Here is an 18021-nt window from a genome sequence, read left to right on the forward strand (position 1 = left end):
ACAGTTGTAATACTGGGGGCTAAAAATGCTTAACACATGGCATAAATCCAAGAACTACTTTTGAATAACCTAAGAAGCCTGGCCTCCAAAGGCAACCCTACTTGTTTTTCCAAAGCATTAACAGATAATTGTTACCTCTTTAGATAACCTGATTGACACTTATTAAAAAGGAATAGATGTTTCCTAGGCTATGAAAACATCAAAAACATAGAATAGAAAGGATAACTGAGGGTACAAGCATATCAAATCAAGACTAAAGGCACTGGAGAAAGAAGGTAAGCATTGTAAACAATTTTTAAAGCAAGTCAAGTTTTAAAGCATAAAATGCCAAACTACTAAGAGAAAATGTACTAAAATGATGACAATGCTTTACCATAGTGGACACAATTCCCGTAATTTAACAAACAGAATTGTTTCATTGTTCTATTGTTTTCTTTCATCCTACATCTTCTATAATATTCCAAACCCTAGAAACAAATGTATTTCCAGTTGCGTGAAACAAAAAATTGCAACTGAAATATCTATGGAAATTCCTTTTTCTTAAATGATGCTATAAATTTGATACATAGACTTGGTAGACATAGAGCATCATTTTGGAAATCATAAAATACTAAATTATTCTTAATGGAAATACAGACAAAGGTTCTTATTTAGTTGTACACAGTTTAGAGCCCCATAAGAGCAAACTGTAGTGTAAAGAGGAAAAGTAAGTACAATCTTTCCAGACACACACAAAGAATAATGAATACTGAGTTGAAATATCACAAGCTCCACATTAGAGCCATTTAATATACATATTTTCATAATTGTTTCTTGAAAAACTATTTAGATAAAATATTTAGCATTTATCATTGATTTTAATTTACTTGAATCTATGCAATGTCCATCCATATTAAAATATCAATTAATGTAAATACTTTATTATAAAACTATTATACAATTTAAATTTTTATTAGAGAAAGGTATTATTCACATCCACAATTTCTTAAAGTCCTTTCTAAATGAGTGTATTCCATAAGAAATACACTGAAATCATTACTTATGTTTCATAGGGGAAAAAAAACTATAAGAATCCTACTAACCCAAACTATAACGGTATTATACTTATTTCTTAAACGTTTACACGTTCAAATACGCTTGGTGAATAGTGATCATTCATCCCCACAGTGGTAAATTTCAGCATAATATTAAGTGACTGAGATAGACTAAAATAGTCACACGTAGGCTGGATAAACAGATACTTATTCTCTTACACCTAAGCTTACTTATAAAGCAACATAAAATGAGCACTGGATAACAATGATAACAAATGTAAACCAACAGAATTAAATGTTAATCCTTTCCCTGAAAAACAACAGATAAAAGGACTTCTTGCTTTATTAAAAACAAAACATGATCTATGTATCAAAAAGGTAAGACACTGATTTTACAAAATTATATTTCCAAATACAGATTAAAAAATCTTGAACAGTTAATTCAGATTTTATTGAGCTAAAATGTGCAAAAAACTCTGACAATACTTAAGTTTAATAAATTCATTGTACATAAGCTGATATCATCCCATACAAAAAAAGCCTCAGTATCTTGTTAAGATTCAAAATAGTGTTTAATTATCTGAGCTTAAGATTTATTGGACCACTATCCAAATAACAACGAAAGTCCATACTGTAAGAGAAAAAAGTAAAACTAAAAATTTTCTGATTATTAATTATGACTTGAAATTCATTCCCATTAAAACATAAAACTATAGCCAATATCCAATTGAAAAGTAAAGAAAAATTAGAAGTCCTTATGGAAAATACACCAATTCTAAATAAAAAATTAAAATCAAATTTTGCTATTACGAAATGCATATTATCTTTTAAGTATTCAGGTTTAGTAGATTTACTAAGCATAGAGTTCATTGAGCATTTATTTGGTACTTCTGTTTGGACTCAGGTATTTGCAAAGTACCCCCAGAGAGGGTTGGGAAAGTAAGATAAACATAAAATTGTGATAACTTTTCTCCACACCACAACAAAGGTGCTTGGATTTAAAAATTCAATTTGTATCTCTAGAAGAACAAGAGGAGAAACAATTTACAACTCCAAAATATTTTGCAGAAATATGGCAAAACTGCTAACTACTTAGAAATGTTATTAGTGAATCGAAGTGCAAGTAATGACAACATTAACATCAAATGTATTTGAAGACTCAAAGTTTTAAATATTTTTCAATGACAAATAATTAGTTGTTTTTTTTAAGGTGGTGGGTATGAAATACAAATCTAATTTTTCCAAGAATTGTAGCACTGCCCCTGCCCCCATGAAATTAAATTATAATTTCACTGTTGAACATGATATATAACTGTTTTGAATAAGAGTGAAATAGAAGCCTGAATTTAGATATGCACCAAGCCCTATATGACAGACTAATTTACATATAGTATTTTTGATAACAACCTAATTAGATATTGTTTTTCATGGCTTACTATAATTCTGAGAAACTACTGTTAACAACATACATTTATACTACCACTTAACTAAATGGGGACATATAAATACATAAATTTTTAAAGAAAAAATTCAAGTTTGAGAAATAAAACTTTAATTATTTACTTTTTTGAAGCTGCATTTATATAAAAAGGTATATGCTTTATGATACTTTTCACAATGTAATAAATTTATATTCCAATTTTCTCATAAATGAAAGATAAAAATATTTTGTTGGCTGGGCACAGTGGCTCACACCTGTAATCCCTGTACTTTGGGAGGCCAAGGCGGGTGGATCACAAGGTTAGGAGATCAAGACCAGCCTGGCCAATATGGTGAAACCTTGTCTCTACTAAAAATACCAGAACATTAGCTGGGCATGGTGGCAGGCACCTATAATCCCAGCTACTCAAGAGGCTGAGGCGGAGAACTGCTTGAACCCAGGAGGCAGAGGTTGCAGTGAGCCGAGATCATGCCACTGCACTCCAGCCTGGGTGACAAAGCTAGACTTCATCTCAAAAAAAAAAAAAAAATTTTTTTTTTGTTCCTTGAAAATAACATCTCTCTTCTTCTAACCCCAGTAAGAACAATTAATGTGTCCTTAATTTCAAGATTTTTGTTGTTGTCATCCACATCGTCTTTTTCATGAAGTATAATATTTGGAGAGAGAGAGAGAGATGTAAAAAATCAAAGAGAAAACCTGCTTTTGGAATGCAACAATTCTAAATCATTTCACCAAGAAGCACCTTTTGATACGCTGGCCTGAACTTTTAATATAAAACCTAAACAGTACTTATTTCTGAGTAGAATTTTCTCCAGTTTTAGTAACTTCATACATAGCAATACTAAGGACATCAACCTGTGCTTTTGAGATTTTGGTAGGTGTTCTAATAATATAATAGTTTAGATATGGCTCGTTGTCAATGTTGGGTGGACAGAGATTTCATGAATTGGCTACAGAAAACTAACTAAACTCTTAATGACTGAATAATGGTTTGCATTTTACTTGAGCCAAAAAGATGTTTAAGCCATGTACCACCACATTCCCTGCTTAACATTCCTAAGTTTCTTTATTCTTCATAGTTTTCTAATAAACAAATAATTAGTTTTCCTGAGTAAGATTATAAAAAAGTTAACCTTTCTTCCAAAAGTAGAAAGACAAATAAAATGTTGACTCACAATACAAATTTTTACATAGCATTACAGGTGCAGAGATATTGACTGCTGCTCTTCATTATGATTGGCCCACCCCTTAAAAAAAACTGCAACAAAGTATTCAATTGTCTAAAATACTTTGAAGTACAGAAATTAAATGTTTTAGCCCATAAACGTATCCCTCATCTACTGTGTTGCTAGGGAACACATGAGCAAAATCTATCATTCGCACTTCTACTTCAGCAATCTCTTGACAACCAGTGGGAAGATGGTAGAAAACTTTTTCCAGTTGGGAAAGTACATTTCCATTTAAATGTTCCTGTGACATGCTTTTCCATCCATTGTCTTGGTCCAGATTTTCAACTTTCAATGAAGTCTGACTGTGATGCTTTTTTATATACATTTTCCTGTGACGAGCATACATCTTGGACAAGCTTTTGCCTACTGAAGACTCTATTTTTCCATTCACTGTGGAACTTAACACATGAAAGTTATTATTGTACTCTAGTACTTCTGTGTCTGACAGTGGTCCTTTGGACAAAAACTTTTCCGCCAAAATTCTGTCATTCAGTTTTGTAGTGGTTGGCTGAGATGAACCTTCATAAACAAACAGTAATGAACTTGCGTAAAAGTTAAGCTGCTTCTGGTTTTCAAACCACTGCAGAATTTTCTCAATCTTCTGAATACTGGCAGCAACAGCATCTTTTCTTAAGCAGTACCCATTATGAAAAAATCTAGAGACTCCTATAAAAAGAAAAATATGAGCATTAATATCAAATTATGAAATAACTATTATTTGGGAAGTAGACTCATCACAGATGGAATTCTCCAATATTTTCCCCATGATCCCTTATAATTAAGTGAACAGTTAATCTTAGAATTCTAAGAATTCTAGTCAGATATAGAAATATGACCTCAGCTTAATTTCTGCTGAAGATGCTCTTATTACAAAATATTTAAATGACACTAATGTCATATGAAGTATCCTATTTAGATGAAAAGAAATTTATTACAGGTAGACTGGTAGTTTACTTATTTCACTATATTCTCTTAAGAAATAGGATTCCAAGACTTGCTCTATTTGCTACTGTGAGAAATTTTACAGTAAAATTACTTGTTCAGGCTGGGTGCAGTGGCTCACTCCTGTAATCCCAGCACTTTTGGAGGCCAAGGTGGGTGGATCACTTGAGGTCAGGCATTCAAGACCAGCCTGGACAACATGGTAAAACCCTGTCTCTACTAAAATACAAAAATTACGCATGGTGGCACATGCCTGTATTCCCAGGTACTTGGGAGCCTGAGGCACAAGAATCACCTGAACCTGGGAGGTGGAGGTTGCAGTGAGCCAAGGTCATGCTACTGCACTCCAGCCTGGCTGAAAGAGCAAGACTGTCTTTTAAAACAAATATTGTTAGAATCTCATTTAGAGCTAACTAAAACCTAGGGTCAAATTTAGTTATTTTTTAATAGCACCATTACCAAATACAAAACCATGACTCTACTAATTTTCATTTGCTCTCAATAATATTGATTAAGTCCATTTTTCAAAAAAATTAAGCTCACTTTTGGGAATAGCACTTTCCAGGTTAGGGATGCTATTGAAAATTGAGACCTTTAAATGTTTTAACCTATCAGATTATTAGGCCATTTTAAAAACTATGCCTATTTTATCATACTGGAGAATTTGCTTTCTGCTTTTAAATAACGTGTTCCCCCAATTTGTGACAGAAACTACTAAATGATATATTCAGTTATGACTAAATTATTAGCCTGGGAAAATATTTTTTAAATAGCCCATCTGAAAGTTATTTTGCTGTTGATTAAGCACTCCAAGGCAAATACTAATTGTTAAGCTCATGCTATGGATGTTTGCTTTCTATACATAAAATAAGAATTATTCTATAAATTTCTTACACTATGCCTAAGTTCTTCTCTATCTTAGTAGAGCTAAGAATGAACTTGTAATATAATGTTATTTCTAGGAATCTAGGATATTGTTGCTTTTGTAATACCTTGGCCACAAATATTTTAGAAGCATATATGTATGTTAACAGACTTATCAATTTAATGCCACTTAGTTAATCATTATGTAGCTCTAGAAACTTATATAACTCAACTACACATGGGAAAATTCAACAAAAATAACAGTACATGCTACAACACATATTTCAAAGTCTCTTATGTAACAGTTTTAATATACTATGATCTATAATCTTTACTTACAAAATAATTTTAACAACAACCTCTAGTTCCAGTATTGAGCTAGACATTTGGTTCACAGCTGTTCATTATTTTTTTCAGTATATTAATAAGAAAGAAATGAAAATGTAACAGAGGGTCATTCACAGGCCATGGTCTTGATGTATTATGAACCAGGGTTTAAGATTAATCCAATTCTGTAAATCTAAGTTTCATTATTTTTTTAAAAAAGTGTATTATGAATCAAATCGCTTCTCCAAATGAGAACTAAAACTGAAATAACTTTAGAATTATTTTATTAACTGTTCAATCATAAAAGCATTAGATTTTTAAATCCTTACCATCCTTTATAGTTTCTTTTGTTAAGCTTCTTCCATAATGCTGGTTTTGTGTCTCATAGCTATCGGAATGAATATGATACACCTGTCAAAAAAAAGCAGTGAATATTACAAAGCTAATACTCCTTGACCGTGTGAGATTTATCCCAGCAACACAGGGTGGCTAAAGATGAAATCTACTTAGGTAGATTCTAATTCATTCTAATAGAATTGAGAAGAAAAAAAATCCCAGTCATATCAATAGATGCTGAAAAGGCACTTTACAAATTTAACATCCACTGCTGATAAAAACTCTTTGTAATATAAGGATAGATGAATATTTCCAATATGATAAAACTATCTACCTAAACCTACCAGGAGTTAGTTTCAAGTTTAAAGAAGAGAACTGAAAAGGCACTTCTTTTAAAATACAAGAAGCTTTCACAAAAATATTTTATCACAATGTCTTTTATATTATTATCATCTAATATTCTGGAGTTTCTAGCAAATGTAATTAGAAAGAAATTAAAAGTATAATAATTTGAAAAGATGGAGACAACATAAATACTCTGAAGATAATAGTTGTACACTGGAAAAAAAAATTAAAAACAAATACAAATAATAAAATAGATGACATGGCATTTGAATACAAATTAGTAAACAGAAAATAAGCTTTCTAAACACAAATAACTGGTTAGAAAATGTAATGAAAGGAAAGACCCCCATTTATAAAATGTAACCCCTGAAAATACAAAAATAAGCTAAATATGTAAAAGATGTATAAAAAGATATATTTAAGACATTTCTATGACACACATATGTTCTCAAAGAAGATTCAACATAATATATCAATTTTACTTAAATTAATCTACAACTAAAGTGAGATTATAATAAAAATACCAACTTTTTTTTTATGATGTCTCACTCTATTGCCCAGGCTGGAATGAAGTGTCAGGATCTTGGCTCACTGCAACCCCTGCCTCCAGGGTTCAAGTGATTGTCGTACCTCAGCCTCTTGAGTAGCTGGGATTAGAGGCTCGTGACACCACATCTGACTAATTTTTGTATTTCTAGTAGAGGTGGGGTTTTACCATGTTGGCCAGGCTGGTCTCAAACTCCTGAGCTCCTCAAGTGATCCACTCGCCTCAGCTTCCCGAAGCGTTGAGATTACGGGTGTAAGTCACCATACCCGGCCCTAACAATTTTTTTTTAACCAAAAGCCAACTCTGAAGTTCACATATATATATATATATATATATATATATACACACACACACATATATAATATTTTATATATATATAATATTTTATATATATAATATAATATATATATTTTAATATATATATTAAAAGAGCCAAGAAAAGTTAAAATAAGATCAATAAGGTAGAACTAACCTTGCCATCCTACCAGATATTAAAATGTATTTTAGAATCAAACATATGTGAGAATTTAATATGTGATAATGAGATTTTAATCAACAGGAAAGGATTATTAAATGGTGTTAGTCTGATTAAACAGTGATCAGGAAAAACTAAGTTGTATTCATACCTGGTATCTTATGTCAGGATAAATTTCAAATGTATCATAGATTGAAATGATAAAAGGGTCCCTGAAAACATGTAGGAATCCTTGAGTAACTGATAATAACTAGGGACAGCATTTCCAGCTAAAACTCAGAAATGTCGCAACTGGATTTTTTGGTAGATATTATTTGTACATATTTATGGGGTACATGTGACATTTCCTCATAGGCATAGAATGTGTAATGATAAAGTCAGGCTATTTAGGGTATTCACCACTACATATATTTATCATTTCTATGTGTACACAGTGTTTTTGCCATGCAGAAATCGAAAGAAAAATAGGGAAAAAAATCATTTGAAATTCATTTGATAAACAAAGGGCATGTTTACACTTATGTGGGAACAAACAAGAATCCAAAAGTGCTTAAAGTAGGTTTTGTAATAAACATATATGCAGTATTTGCATGTTTAAAATATCTCTAGAAGGATATATAGAGAAAAAATAACTATAATATCTTGTATGGAGGCAGACTATTCAACTGCACAGGTATACCTCATTTTATTGAGTTTCACTTCATTGTGCTTTACAAATACTGCATTATTTACAAATTGAAGGTCTGTGGCAACCCTGCTTGAGCAAATCTATTGGTGCCACTTTTCCAACAGCACATGGTCACTTCATGTCTTTGTATTATAATTTGGTCATTTTTGAAATATTTCAAACATATTATATCTGTGTTGTGATCTGTCATTAGTGATCTCTGATGTTACTCCTGTAATTATTTTGGGATGTCACAAAGCACACCCACATAAGATGGCAAATTTAATTGATAAATATGTATGTTCTGACTGCTCCACCAACCAGCTGTCCCTCCATCTCTCTTCCTCTCCTCAGGCCTCCCTATTCCATGAGACATAACAATATTGAAATTAGGCCAATTAATAACCCTCCAATGGCCTCTAAGTGTTCAAATGAAAGACAATGTCATCTCTCTCACTTTAAATCAAAAGCTAAAGAGTGGGCTGCGCATGGTGGCTCACGCCAGTAATCCCAGAGCTTTGGGAGGCCGAGGTGGGCGGATCATTAGGTCAAGAGATTGAGACCATCCTGGCCAGCATGGTAAAACCCCTTCTCCACTAAAAAATACAAAAATTAGCCAGGTGCAGTGGCACGCACCTGTAGTCCCAGCTACTTGGCAGGCTGAGGCAGGAGAATCACTAGAACCCGAGAGGCAGAGGTTGCAGTGAGCAGAGATCCCGACACTGCACTCCAGTCTGGTGACACAGTGAGACTCCATCTCAGGAAAAAAAAAAAAAAAAAAAAGGTGATTAACTTAGTAAGGAAAGCATGTCGAAAGCAAAGACAGGCCTAAAGCTAGGCCTCTTGTGCCAAACAGCCAAGCTATGAATGCAAAGAAAAAGGTCTTGAAGGAAATTCAGAGTGCTACTGCCTTGAACACACAAATCATAAGAAAGTGAAACAGCCTTATTGCTAATGTGAAGAAAGTTTTAGCAGTTTGGATAGAAGACCAAACCAGCTACAACATTACCTCAAGCCAAAGCCTGATCCAGGGTAAGACTTTAACTCTTTTCAATTCTATTAAGGCTGAGAGTCACTATGAGGAAGCTGCAGAACAAGTGTGAAGCTAGCAGAGGCTGTTTCACAGAACCTAGCAGAAGTTTATGGGAAGATGTTTTTATCATAAAATGCAAGGTGAAGCAGAAAGTGCTGGTGTAGAAACTACAGCAACTTATCCAGAAGACAACTGATAAGAGTTTCTACCCTAAACCACAGGTTCTTAATGTAGATGAAACGGCCTTCTATTTGGGAAAAAAAAAAAAAATGCCACCTACGGTTTTCATAGCTAGAGATAACAGGTCAATACCTGGCTTCAAAGCTTCAAAGGACAGGCTGTCTTGTGTTAGGGGCAAATGCAACTGGTGACTTTAAATTGAATCCTATACTCACTCATTTGTCCTGGAGCTCTTAAGAATTATGCTGAATCTCCCAGCCCTTTAGGAGGCTGAGGCAGAGGCTACCTTGAGGCTAGAGGACAACTTGAGGCAAGGAGCTCAAGAAGAGCCTGAGCATCACAGTGAGACCCCACCTCCACAAAAAAATGTAAAAATTAATTGGGTGTGGTTGCACATGCCTGTAGTCCCAGCTACTCCAGAGGCTGAGGTGGAAGGATTGCTTGAGCCCAGAAGTTGGAGGCTGCAGTGAGCTATGATCATGCCACTACACTCCAGCCTAGGTGATAGAGCAAGACCTTGTCTCAAAAAACAAAAATTTTTTTTGCTGAAAGCCTGTATGACAGTACATCGGCTTATTGATGGAACAACAAAGCCTGGATGACAACACATCTGTTTATAGCATGGTTTACTGAATATTTTCAGCCCACCAATGAGAACTACTGTTCAGAAAATAAGATTCCTTCCAAAATACTACTGCTCATTGATAGTGCACCTGGTCACCTAAGAGCACTGATGATGTACAAGGAGATTAAAGTTGTCTTCATGCCTACTAACGACATTCCTTTTGCAGTTCTATGGATCAAGGAGTAATTTCAACTATTAAGTCTTACTATTTAAGCAATATATTTTGTAAGGCTATAGCTGCCATTGATAGCAATTCCTCTGATGGATTGAGGCAAAGTAAATTGAAAACCTTTGGTAAGAATTCACCATTCTAGATGCCATAAAGAACTAACAGGAGTTTGGAAGAAGTTAATTCCAACCCTCATGGGTGCCTTTGAGAAGTTCAGTTCAAGACTTCAGTGGAAAGAGCAAGAGAACTAGAACTAAAAGTGAGGCCTGAAGATGTGACTGAATTGCTGCAATCTCATGATAAACCTTGAATGGATGAAGAGCGGCTTGCTTGCTTGCTTGTTTTATTGATTGACTGAGATAGGGTCTTGCTGTCACCAGGCTGGAGTGCAGTGGCACGATCATGGCTCACTGCAGTCTCAACTTCTTGTGCTCAAGCATTCCTCCCACTTCAGCCTCTTGAGTAGCTGGCACTACAGGCGTGTGCCACCACGTATTTTTTTTTTGTAGACGGGGTTTTGTCATGTTGCCCAGGCTGGTCTCAAACTCCTGAGCTCAAGTGATCCACTTGCCTTGACCTCCCAAAGTGTTGGGATTACTGGCATAAGCCACTGTACCTGGCCTTAGACTGGCTTCTTACAGATGAACAAAGAAAGTGGTTTCTTGAGATGGAATCTACTCCTAGTAAAGATCCTGTAAACATTGCCGAAATGACAATGAACGATTTAGAATATCACATAAACTTACTTGATAAAGCAGTGGTGGGATCGGAGAGGACTGACTCCAGTTTTGAAAGTTCTACTGTGGGTAAAATTCTATCAAAGAGCAACACATGCTCCAGAGAAAGCTTTCAGTAAAGAAAGAGTAAATTTATGTGGCAAACTTCATTGCTGTCTTATTTTAAGAAATTGCTGCAGGCACTCCAACCTTCAGCAACCACCTCCCTGATCAATCAGGCACTATAGGCAAGAGCCTCTACCAACAAAAGAAAACAATTCACTGAATGCTTAGATGATCATTAGTATTCTTTAGCAATACGTATTTTTAAATTAAAGTATATACGTTGTTTTTTAAAAAATATAATGCAGCCAGACATAGTGTCTCATGCCTTTAATAACAGTGCTTTGGGAGGCTGAGGCAGGAGGATCGCTTGAGCCTAGAAATTTAAGACCAGCCTGGGCAACATGGCAAGGCTCCATCCCTATAAACATTAAACCAGTGTGGTAGCAAAGATATTTCTAAATCAAAAGTTAACATTCCCATCCTAAAAACATGTAAATATGTAGCAAAAAGGTATCCATTTTGTTTTTAATGGAAAGAAGGCTGAAGAACAGGTGTAGGAGGTGAGAATGATAAGCAAAAGCAAGCTCCAGCTTTTCCTGGATTGTACGTCACCATATGAGTTGCTCATTTTGTGACTTCTTTGCAGAAACTGACAAATCGATCCTAAAATTTATGTGGAAATTAAAGGAACACAGAATAGCCAAAACAAATTTGAAAAAGAACAAAGTTGAGGCCAGGTGGCTCACATCTGCAATCCTAGCACTTTGGAGGCTAGAGCAGGAGGATCACTTGGGTCCAGGAGTTTAACACCAGCTGGGCAACAAAGTGAGACACAGTCTCCACAAAATAATTTAAAATTAGTTCGGTGTGATGGTGTACACTTGTAGTCTCAATTATTTGGGAGGCTTAAGTGGGAGGATTGCTTGAGCCCAGTAGTTCAAGACTACAGTAAGACACGATCATGCTACTGTACTCATGCTACTGTACTCATGCTACTGTCACACCATGCCTGGGTGACAGAGCAAAGACACAGTTCCAAAATAAAAACTAAAAAAAAAAAAGAACAAAATTGGAGGACTCATAATTCAAAACTTACTCCAAAGCAACATTAATCAAGATAAGACAGTGTAGTATTGGACATAAGGATAGACAATATGAAACAATGGAAAACATTTATGGTCAATTTATTTTCAGCAAGGGTATCACAATTATTCATTGGGGGAATAACAGTCTTAACAAGTGGTGTTAGGACAACTGGATATCCATACGTAAAAGAATGAAGTTTGACCCCTTCCTTAAAGCACACAAAAAATTAACTTAAAATGTATCAGAAATCTCAAAACAAGAGATAAAACTATAACATTCTTAAAAGAAAAATAGGAGTAAATCTTGACAAGTTTGGATTAGGCAATGGTTTCTTAGATTTTACACCAAAAGCATAAGTAACAACAAAAATAAGTAAATTGGACTTCGAAACTAAAAGTTTGGGGGCTTCAACAAATACTATCAAGTAAAGGAAATTACATTAGAAAAAATACTTGCAAATAAAAAGTTTGACAGATTTATATACAACTCAATAATTAAAAACAAAATGTCTGAATAGACATATTTCTGAAGAAGACATATGTACAGTCAATAATATTGCACATGAAAAGATACTCAATATCATTAATCATTAGAGGAAGGAAAATCAAAACCACAAGGAGATGCTACTCAACACTCACTAGGATGGCTTATAGTAGAAAAACCGAAAGGAACAATGATTTCAAGAATGTAGAGAAAATGGAACCATCATGAACTGCTGGTGGGAATGTAAAATGAATGGTGAAGTCAGCATATGTTCTGACTCACAAGTGGGAGCTAAGCTATGAGTAGACAAAGGCATACAGGGTAATACAATGGATTTTAGACACTCAGAAGGAGAAGGGTAGAAGCGGTGGCTAGGGATTAAAAAAAACTACATATTAGGTACAAGGTATGCTACTCAGGTGATGAGTACACTAAAATTTCAGAATTTACCACTATATAATTCATCCACATATCAAAAAACAATGGTACTCCAAAAGCTACTTAAATAATTTTTTTAAAAAAATAACTCAATAAAATAATGAAGTCACTCTGGAAAAACACTTTGGCAGTTTTGCAAAAAGTTAAACAAAAACTTAACCCTAGGACCTACAAATTTCAGACTTAGGAATCTACCTAAGAGAAATAAAAACATGCCTAAACAGAAAATATTCATAACAGGTATTAATAGCCAAAAAGTAGAAACAACCCAAAGTCCATCAATAAATGAATGGATAAACAAAATGTGGTATATTCATATAATGGAATATTATTTGGCAACAAAAAACAATGTACTGACTTATACTACAACATGGATGAACTTTCGAAACACTAAGCTAAATGAAAGAAGCCAGTCACAAAATACCACACATTGTACTGTATGATTCAATTTATATGAATTGTCCAAAAGAGGCAAATCTATAGAGATAGAAGATGGATTAGTAGTTCCCTAGGGACAGGGAGTTTAGAAGGAAATTGGTAGGGACTGCTAATGTGTATGAATTTTTTTTTGTGGAAGTGATAAAATTGTTCTAAATTGAACGTGGTGATAATTGCCGAAGTCTGAATTGACTAAAACCAGTGAATTGTATACTTAAAATAATAAACAGAATGCTATATAAATGACATCTTGTTAAAGCTATTTGGGAAGAAAAAAAAAAAACCTCTTTAAGAAATAAACAAATCTCTATGTCTAGGGAAACAATATATCCCAGCAGGGCGAAATCATACAATACCTTAATTACTTATTCTGTCTATGTACCCTAAAGGTAATAGAAATCGAAAGAAGAGTTTACTATTATTATTATTCTATTTCAACAGCTTTTGGGGAACAAGTGGGTTTTTGTTACATGGGTAAGTTCTTTAGTGGTGATTTCGGAGATCTTGACGCACCTGTCACCCAAGCAGTGTACACTGTACCAAATGTGTAGTCTCTTATCCCTCACCTGCATCCCAGCCTTCCTCAAGTCCCCAAAGTCCATTATCTCATTCTTATGCTTTTGCATCTTCAACGCTTAGCTCCCACTTGTGAGAGCATATGGTATTTGGTTTTCCATTCTTGAGTTCCCTTAGAATAATGGTCTCCAAGTCATTATTTCATTCCTTTTTATGGCTGAGTAATACTCCATGGTGTGTGTGTGTGTGTGTGTGTGTGTGTGTGTGTGTGTGTGCGCGCGCATAAATATATATATATGTATGTATGTATGTATATCTCACATTTTCTTTATCCACTCATTGGTTGACGGGTATTTAGACTGGTTCTGTATTTTTACAATTGCAAATTGTACTGCTATAAACATGCGTATGCGAGTGTCTTTTTTATTTAACAACTTCTTTTCCTTTGGGTAGATACCCAGTAGTGAGATTGCTAAATCAAATGATAGTTCTACTTTTAGTTCTTTAAGTGATCTCCATAATGTTTTCCATAGTGGTTGTGCTAGTTTACATTCCCACCAGCAGTGTAAAAGTGCTCCCTTTTCAACACATCCTTGCCAACATCTGTTATCTTTTTTATTTTTTAATTATGGCCATTCCTGCAGGAGTAAGGTAGTATTTCCTTGCGATTTTAATTTGCATTTCTCTATTAGTGATATTGAGCATTTGTTTATATGTTTGTTGGCCATTTGTATATCTTCCTTTGACAATTGTCTATTCATGTCCTTTGCTCACTTTCTGAAGGGACTGGTTTTCCTTTGCAAATTTGTTTGAATTCCTAGCAGATTCCAGAGAGTAGTCCTTTGTCAGATGCATAGTTTGCAAACATTTTCTCCCACTCTGTGGGTTGACCGTTTATTCTGCTGATTATTTATTTTGCTGTGCAGAAGCTTTTAAGTTTAATTAGGTCCCATTTATTTATTTTTGTTTTGTGGCATTTGCTTTTGGGTTCTTGGTCATAAATTCTTTGTCTAAGCCAATTGTAGAAGAGTTTTTCCAATGTTATCGTCTAGAGTTTTTATGGTTTCAGGTATTAGATTCAAGTCTTTCATCCATCTTGAGTAGAGTTTTGTATAAAGTGAAAGATGAGGATTCAGTTTCACTCTTCCACATGTGGCTTGCCAATTATGCCAGCACCACTTGTTGGATAGGGTGTCCTTTACCTTTACCAATTTATGTTTTTGCATGCTCTGTTGAAGGTCGGTTGGCTGTATAAGTATTTGGCTTTATTTCTGGGTTCTCAATTCTGTTCCACTGCTCTATGTGCCTATTTTTATACAAGTACCATGCTGCTTTGGTAACTATATCCTTGTAATATAGTTTGTAGTCGGGTAATGTGAAGCCTACAGATTTGTTCTTTTTGCTTAGTATTTCTTTGGCTATACAGACCCTTTTTCGGCTCCACAGGATTTTAAGATTTTTTTTTTTTTTTTGGTAGTTCTGAGAAGAATGATAATGGTATTTTGATGGGCATTGCATTGAATCTGTAGATTGCTTTTGGCAGTATGGTCATTTTCACAACATTGACTCTACACATTCATGAGCATGGGATGTGTTTCCATTTGTTTGTGTCAGCCATGATTTCTTTCAGCAGTGTGTTATAGTTTTCCTTGTAGAAATCTTTCACCTCCTTGGTCAAGCATATACCTAAGTACTTTTATTTTTTATTTTGTAGCTGTTATAAAAGAGATTTAAATTCTTGATTTGATCCTTAGCTTGGTAGTTGTTGGTGTATATAGCAGTACTATTGATTTGTGTACACTGAATTTGTATCCTGAAACTTTATTGAATTCAATTATTAGCTCTAAGAACTCTTTGGGTAAGTCTCTAGGATTTCCTAGGTATACAATCATGTCACTGGCAAACAGTCACCGTTTGATTTCCTCGTTTGATCTGGATGTCCTTTATTTCTCTCTCTTGTCTGACTGCTCTGGCTAGGAACTCCAGTACTATGTTGAATAGAAGTGGTGAAGTGGGCAACCTTGTCTTGTTCCAGTACTCAGGGTAAATGCTTTCAACTTTTCCCTATTCAGTATGATGATGGCTATGGGTTTGACATAGACAGCTTTTATTATTTTGAAGTATGCCCCTCTAACATCAATTTTGCTCAGGGTTTTTATCATAAAGGTATGCAAGATTTTGTGAAATGCTTTTCTGCGTCTATTGAGATGATCATATGATTTTTATTTTCAATTCTGTTTATGTGACGTATCACATTTATAGACTGGTGTATGTTAAATAATCCCTGAATCCCTGGTATGAAACCCACTTGATCATGGTGCATTATGTTTTCACTATGCTGTTGAATTTGGTTAGCTAGTATTTTGTTGAGGATTTTTGCATCTATGCTCATCAAGGATACTGGTCGGTAGTTTTGTTTTTTTGTTATGTCCTTTGCTGGTTTTGGTATTAGGGTAATATTGGCTTCACCGAATGATTTAGGGAGGATTCCCTCTTTCTTTATCTTTTGGAATTTCACTAAGATTGATAACAATTCTTCTTTGAACGTCTGACAGAACTCAGCTGTGAATCCATCAGGTCCTGGACTTTTTTTCTTGGCAATTCCTTTATTACTGTTCCAATCTCACTGTTTGTTATTGGTCTGTTCAGAGTTTCTATTTTTTCCTGATTTAATGTAGGAAGGTTGTACATTTCCAGGAATTTATTCATTTCCTCTAGATGTTCTAGTTTGTGTACATAAACGTGTTCATAGTAGCCCTGAATGATCTTTTGTATTTCTGTGGTATCAGTTGTAATATCACCAGTTTTGTTTCTAATTAAGCTTATTTGGATCTTCTCTCTTCTTGGTTAATCTAGCTAATGGTCTATTGATTTTGTTTATCTTTTCAAAGAACCAGCTTTTTGTTTCACTTCTATTTTGCATTATGTTTTGTTGTTGTTTCAATTTTATTTAGTTCTGCCCGGATCTTTGCTATTTCTTTTCTTCTGCTGGGTTTGGGTTTGGGTTTGGTTTGTTCTTGTTTCTCTAGTTCCTTGAGATGTGACATTAAGTTGTCTACCTATGCTCTTTCAGACTTTTTGTTGTAGGTATTTAATGCTATGAACTTTACTTTTGGCACCACTTTTGCTGCATCCCAGAGGTTTCGGTAAGTTGTATCACTAATATTATTCAGTTTAAAGAATTTTTACATTTCCATCTTGTTCACGCAAAAATCATTTAAGAGCAGATTATTTAATTTCCATGTATTTGTATGGTTTTGAGGGTTACTTTAGGAGTTAATTTCTAGTTTTATTCTGCTGTGGTCTCAGAAGATACTTGTTATGATTTTGATTTTCTTGCATTTATTGAGACTTGTTTTGTGGCCTATCATATGGCTTATCTTGGAGAACATTCCATGTGCTGATGAACAAAATGTTGTTTCTGCAGTTGTTGGGTAAAATGTTCTGTAAATATCTGTTAAAGTCCATTTGTTTTAGGGCATAGTTTAAGTTTGCTGTTTCTTTGTTGACTTCTGTCTTGCACTGTTAAGTGCTGTCAGCGGAGTACTGAAGTACCCCAATATTATTGTGTGTTGTTATCTCATAGGTCTAGTAATAATTATTTTATGAATTTAGGAGCTCCAGTGTTAGGTGTATATATATTTAGGATTGTGATGAACTTTTTGCAATGAATTTCCCAGGAGTTCTTTGAGCTTCTTGTATTTGGATGTCTAGATCTCTAATACGGCCAGAGAAGTTTTCCTCAATTATTCCCTCAGATAAGTTTTCCAAACTTTTAGATTTCTCTTCTTCAAGAAGACCAACTATTCTTAGGTTTGGTCACTTAACATAATCCCAAATTTCTTGAAGGCTCTGTTCCATTAAAAAAAATTTTTTTTTCTTTGTCTTTGTCTGATTGGGTTAATTCCAAACCCTTGTCTTTGAGCTCTGAAATTCTTTCTTCTACTTGTTCTAGTCTATTGTTGAAACTTTCCACTGCATTTTGTATTTCCCTAAGGTATCTTTCATTTCCAGAAGGTGTGATTGTTTTTTCTTTATGATATCTATTTCTCTGGAAAATTTCT

The 18021-nt window shown here is 34.4% G+C and overlaps 1 protein-coding gene across 2 annotated transcripts in view; it reads right to left on the minus strand.

The window, feature by feature from the left end:
* Window positions 1-3004: 3004 nt before the first annotated feature.
* IPMK (inositol polyphosphate multikinase) overlaps window positions 3005-18021 on the minus strand; it is a 56914-nt gene continuing 41897 nt past the window's right edge. For both annotated transcript variants that reach the window (XM_017542252.1, XM_017542251.1), the window contains exons 5-6: window positions 6167-6248; window positions 3005-4370 (exon numbers count right to left, since the gene is read on the minus strand). In XM_017542252.1, the coding sequence (XP_017397741.1) occupies window positions 3748-4370; window positions 6167-6248 (705 nt within the window). In that variant the 3' untranslated portion in view covers window positions 3005-3747. The remainder of the gene's footprint in view (window positions 4371-6166; window positions 6249-18021) is intronic.

This window comes from Cebus imitator, unplaced genomic scaffold (genome assembly GCF_001604975.1).
Source record: "Cebus imitator isolate Cc_AM_T3 unplaced genomic scaffold, Cebus_imitator-1.0 Scaffold142, whole genome shotgun sequence".
NCBI classification, from domain to species: Eukaryota; Metazoa; Chordata; class Mammalia; order Primates; family Cebidae; genus Cebus; species Cebus imitator.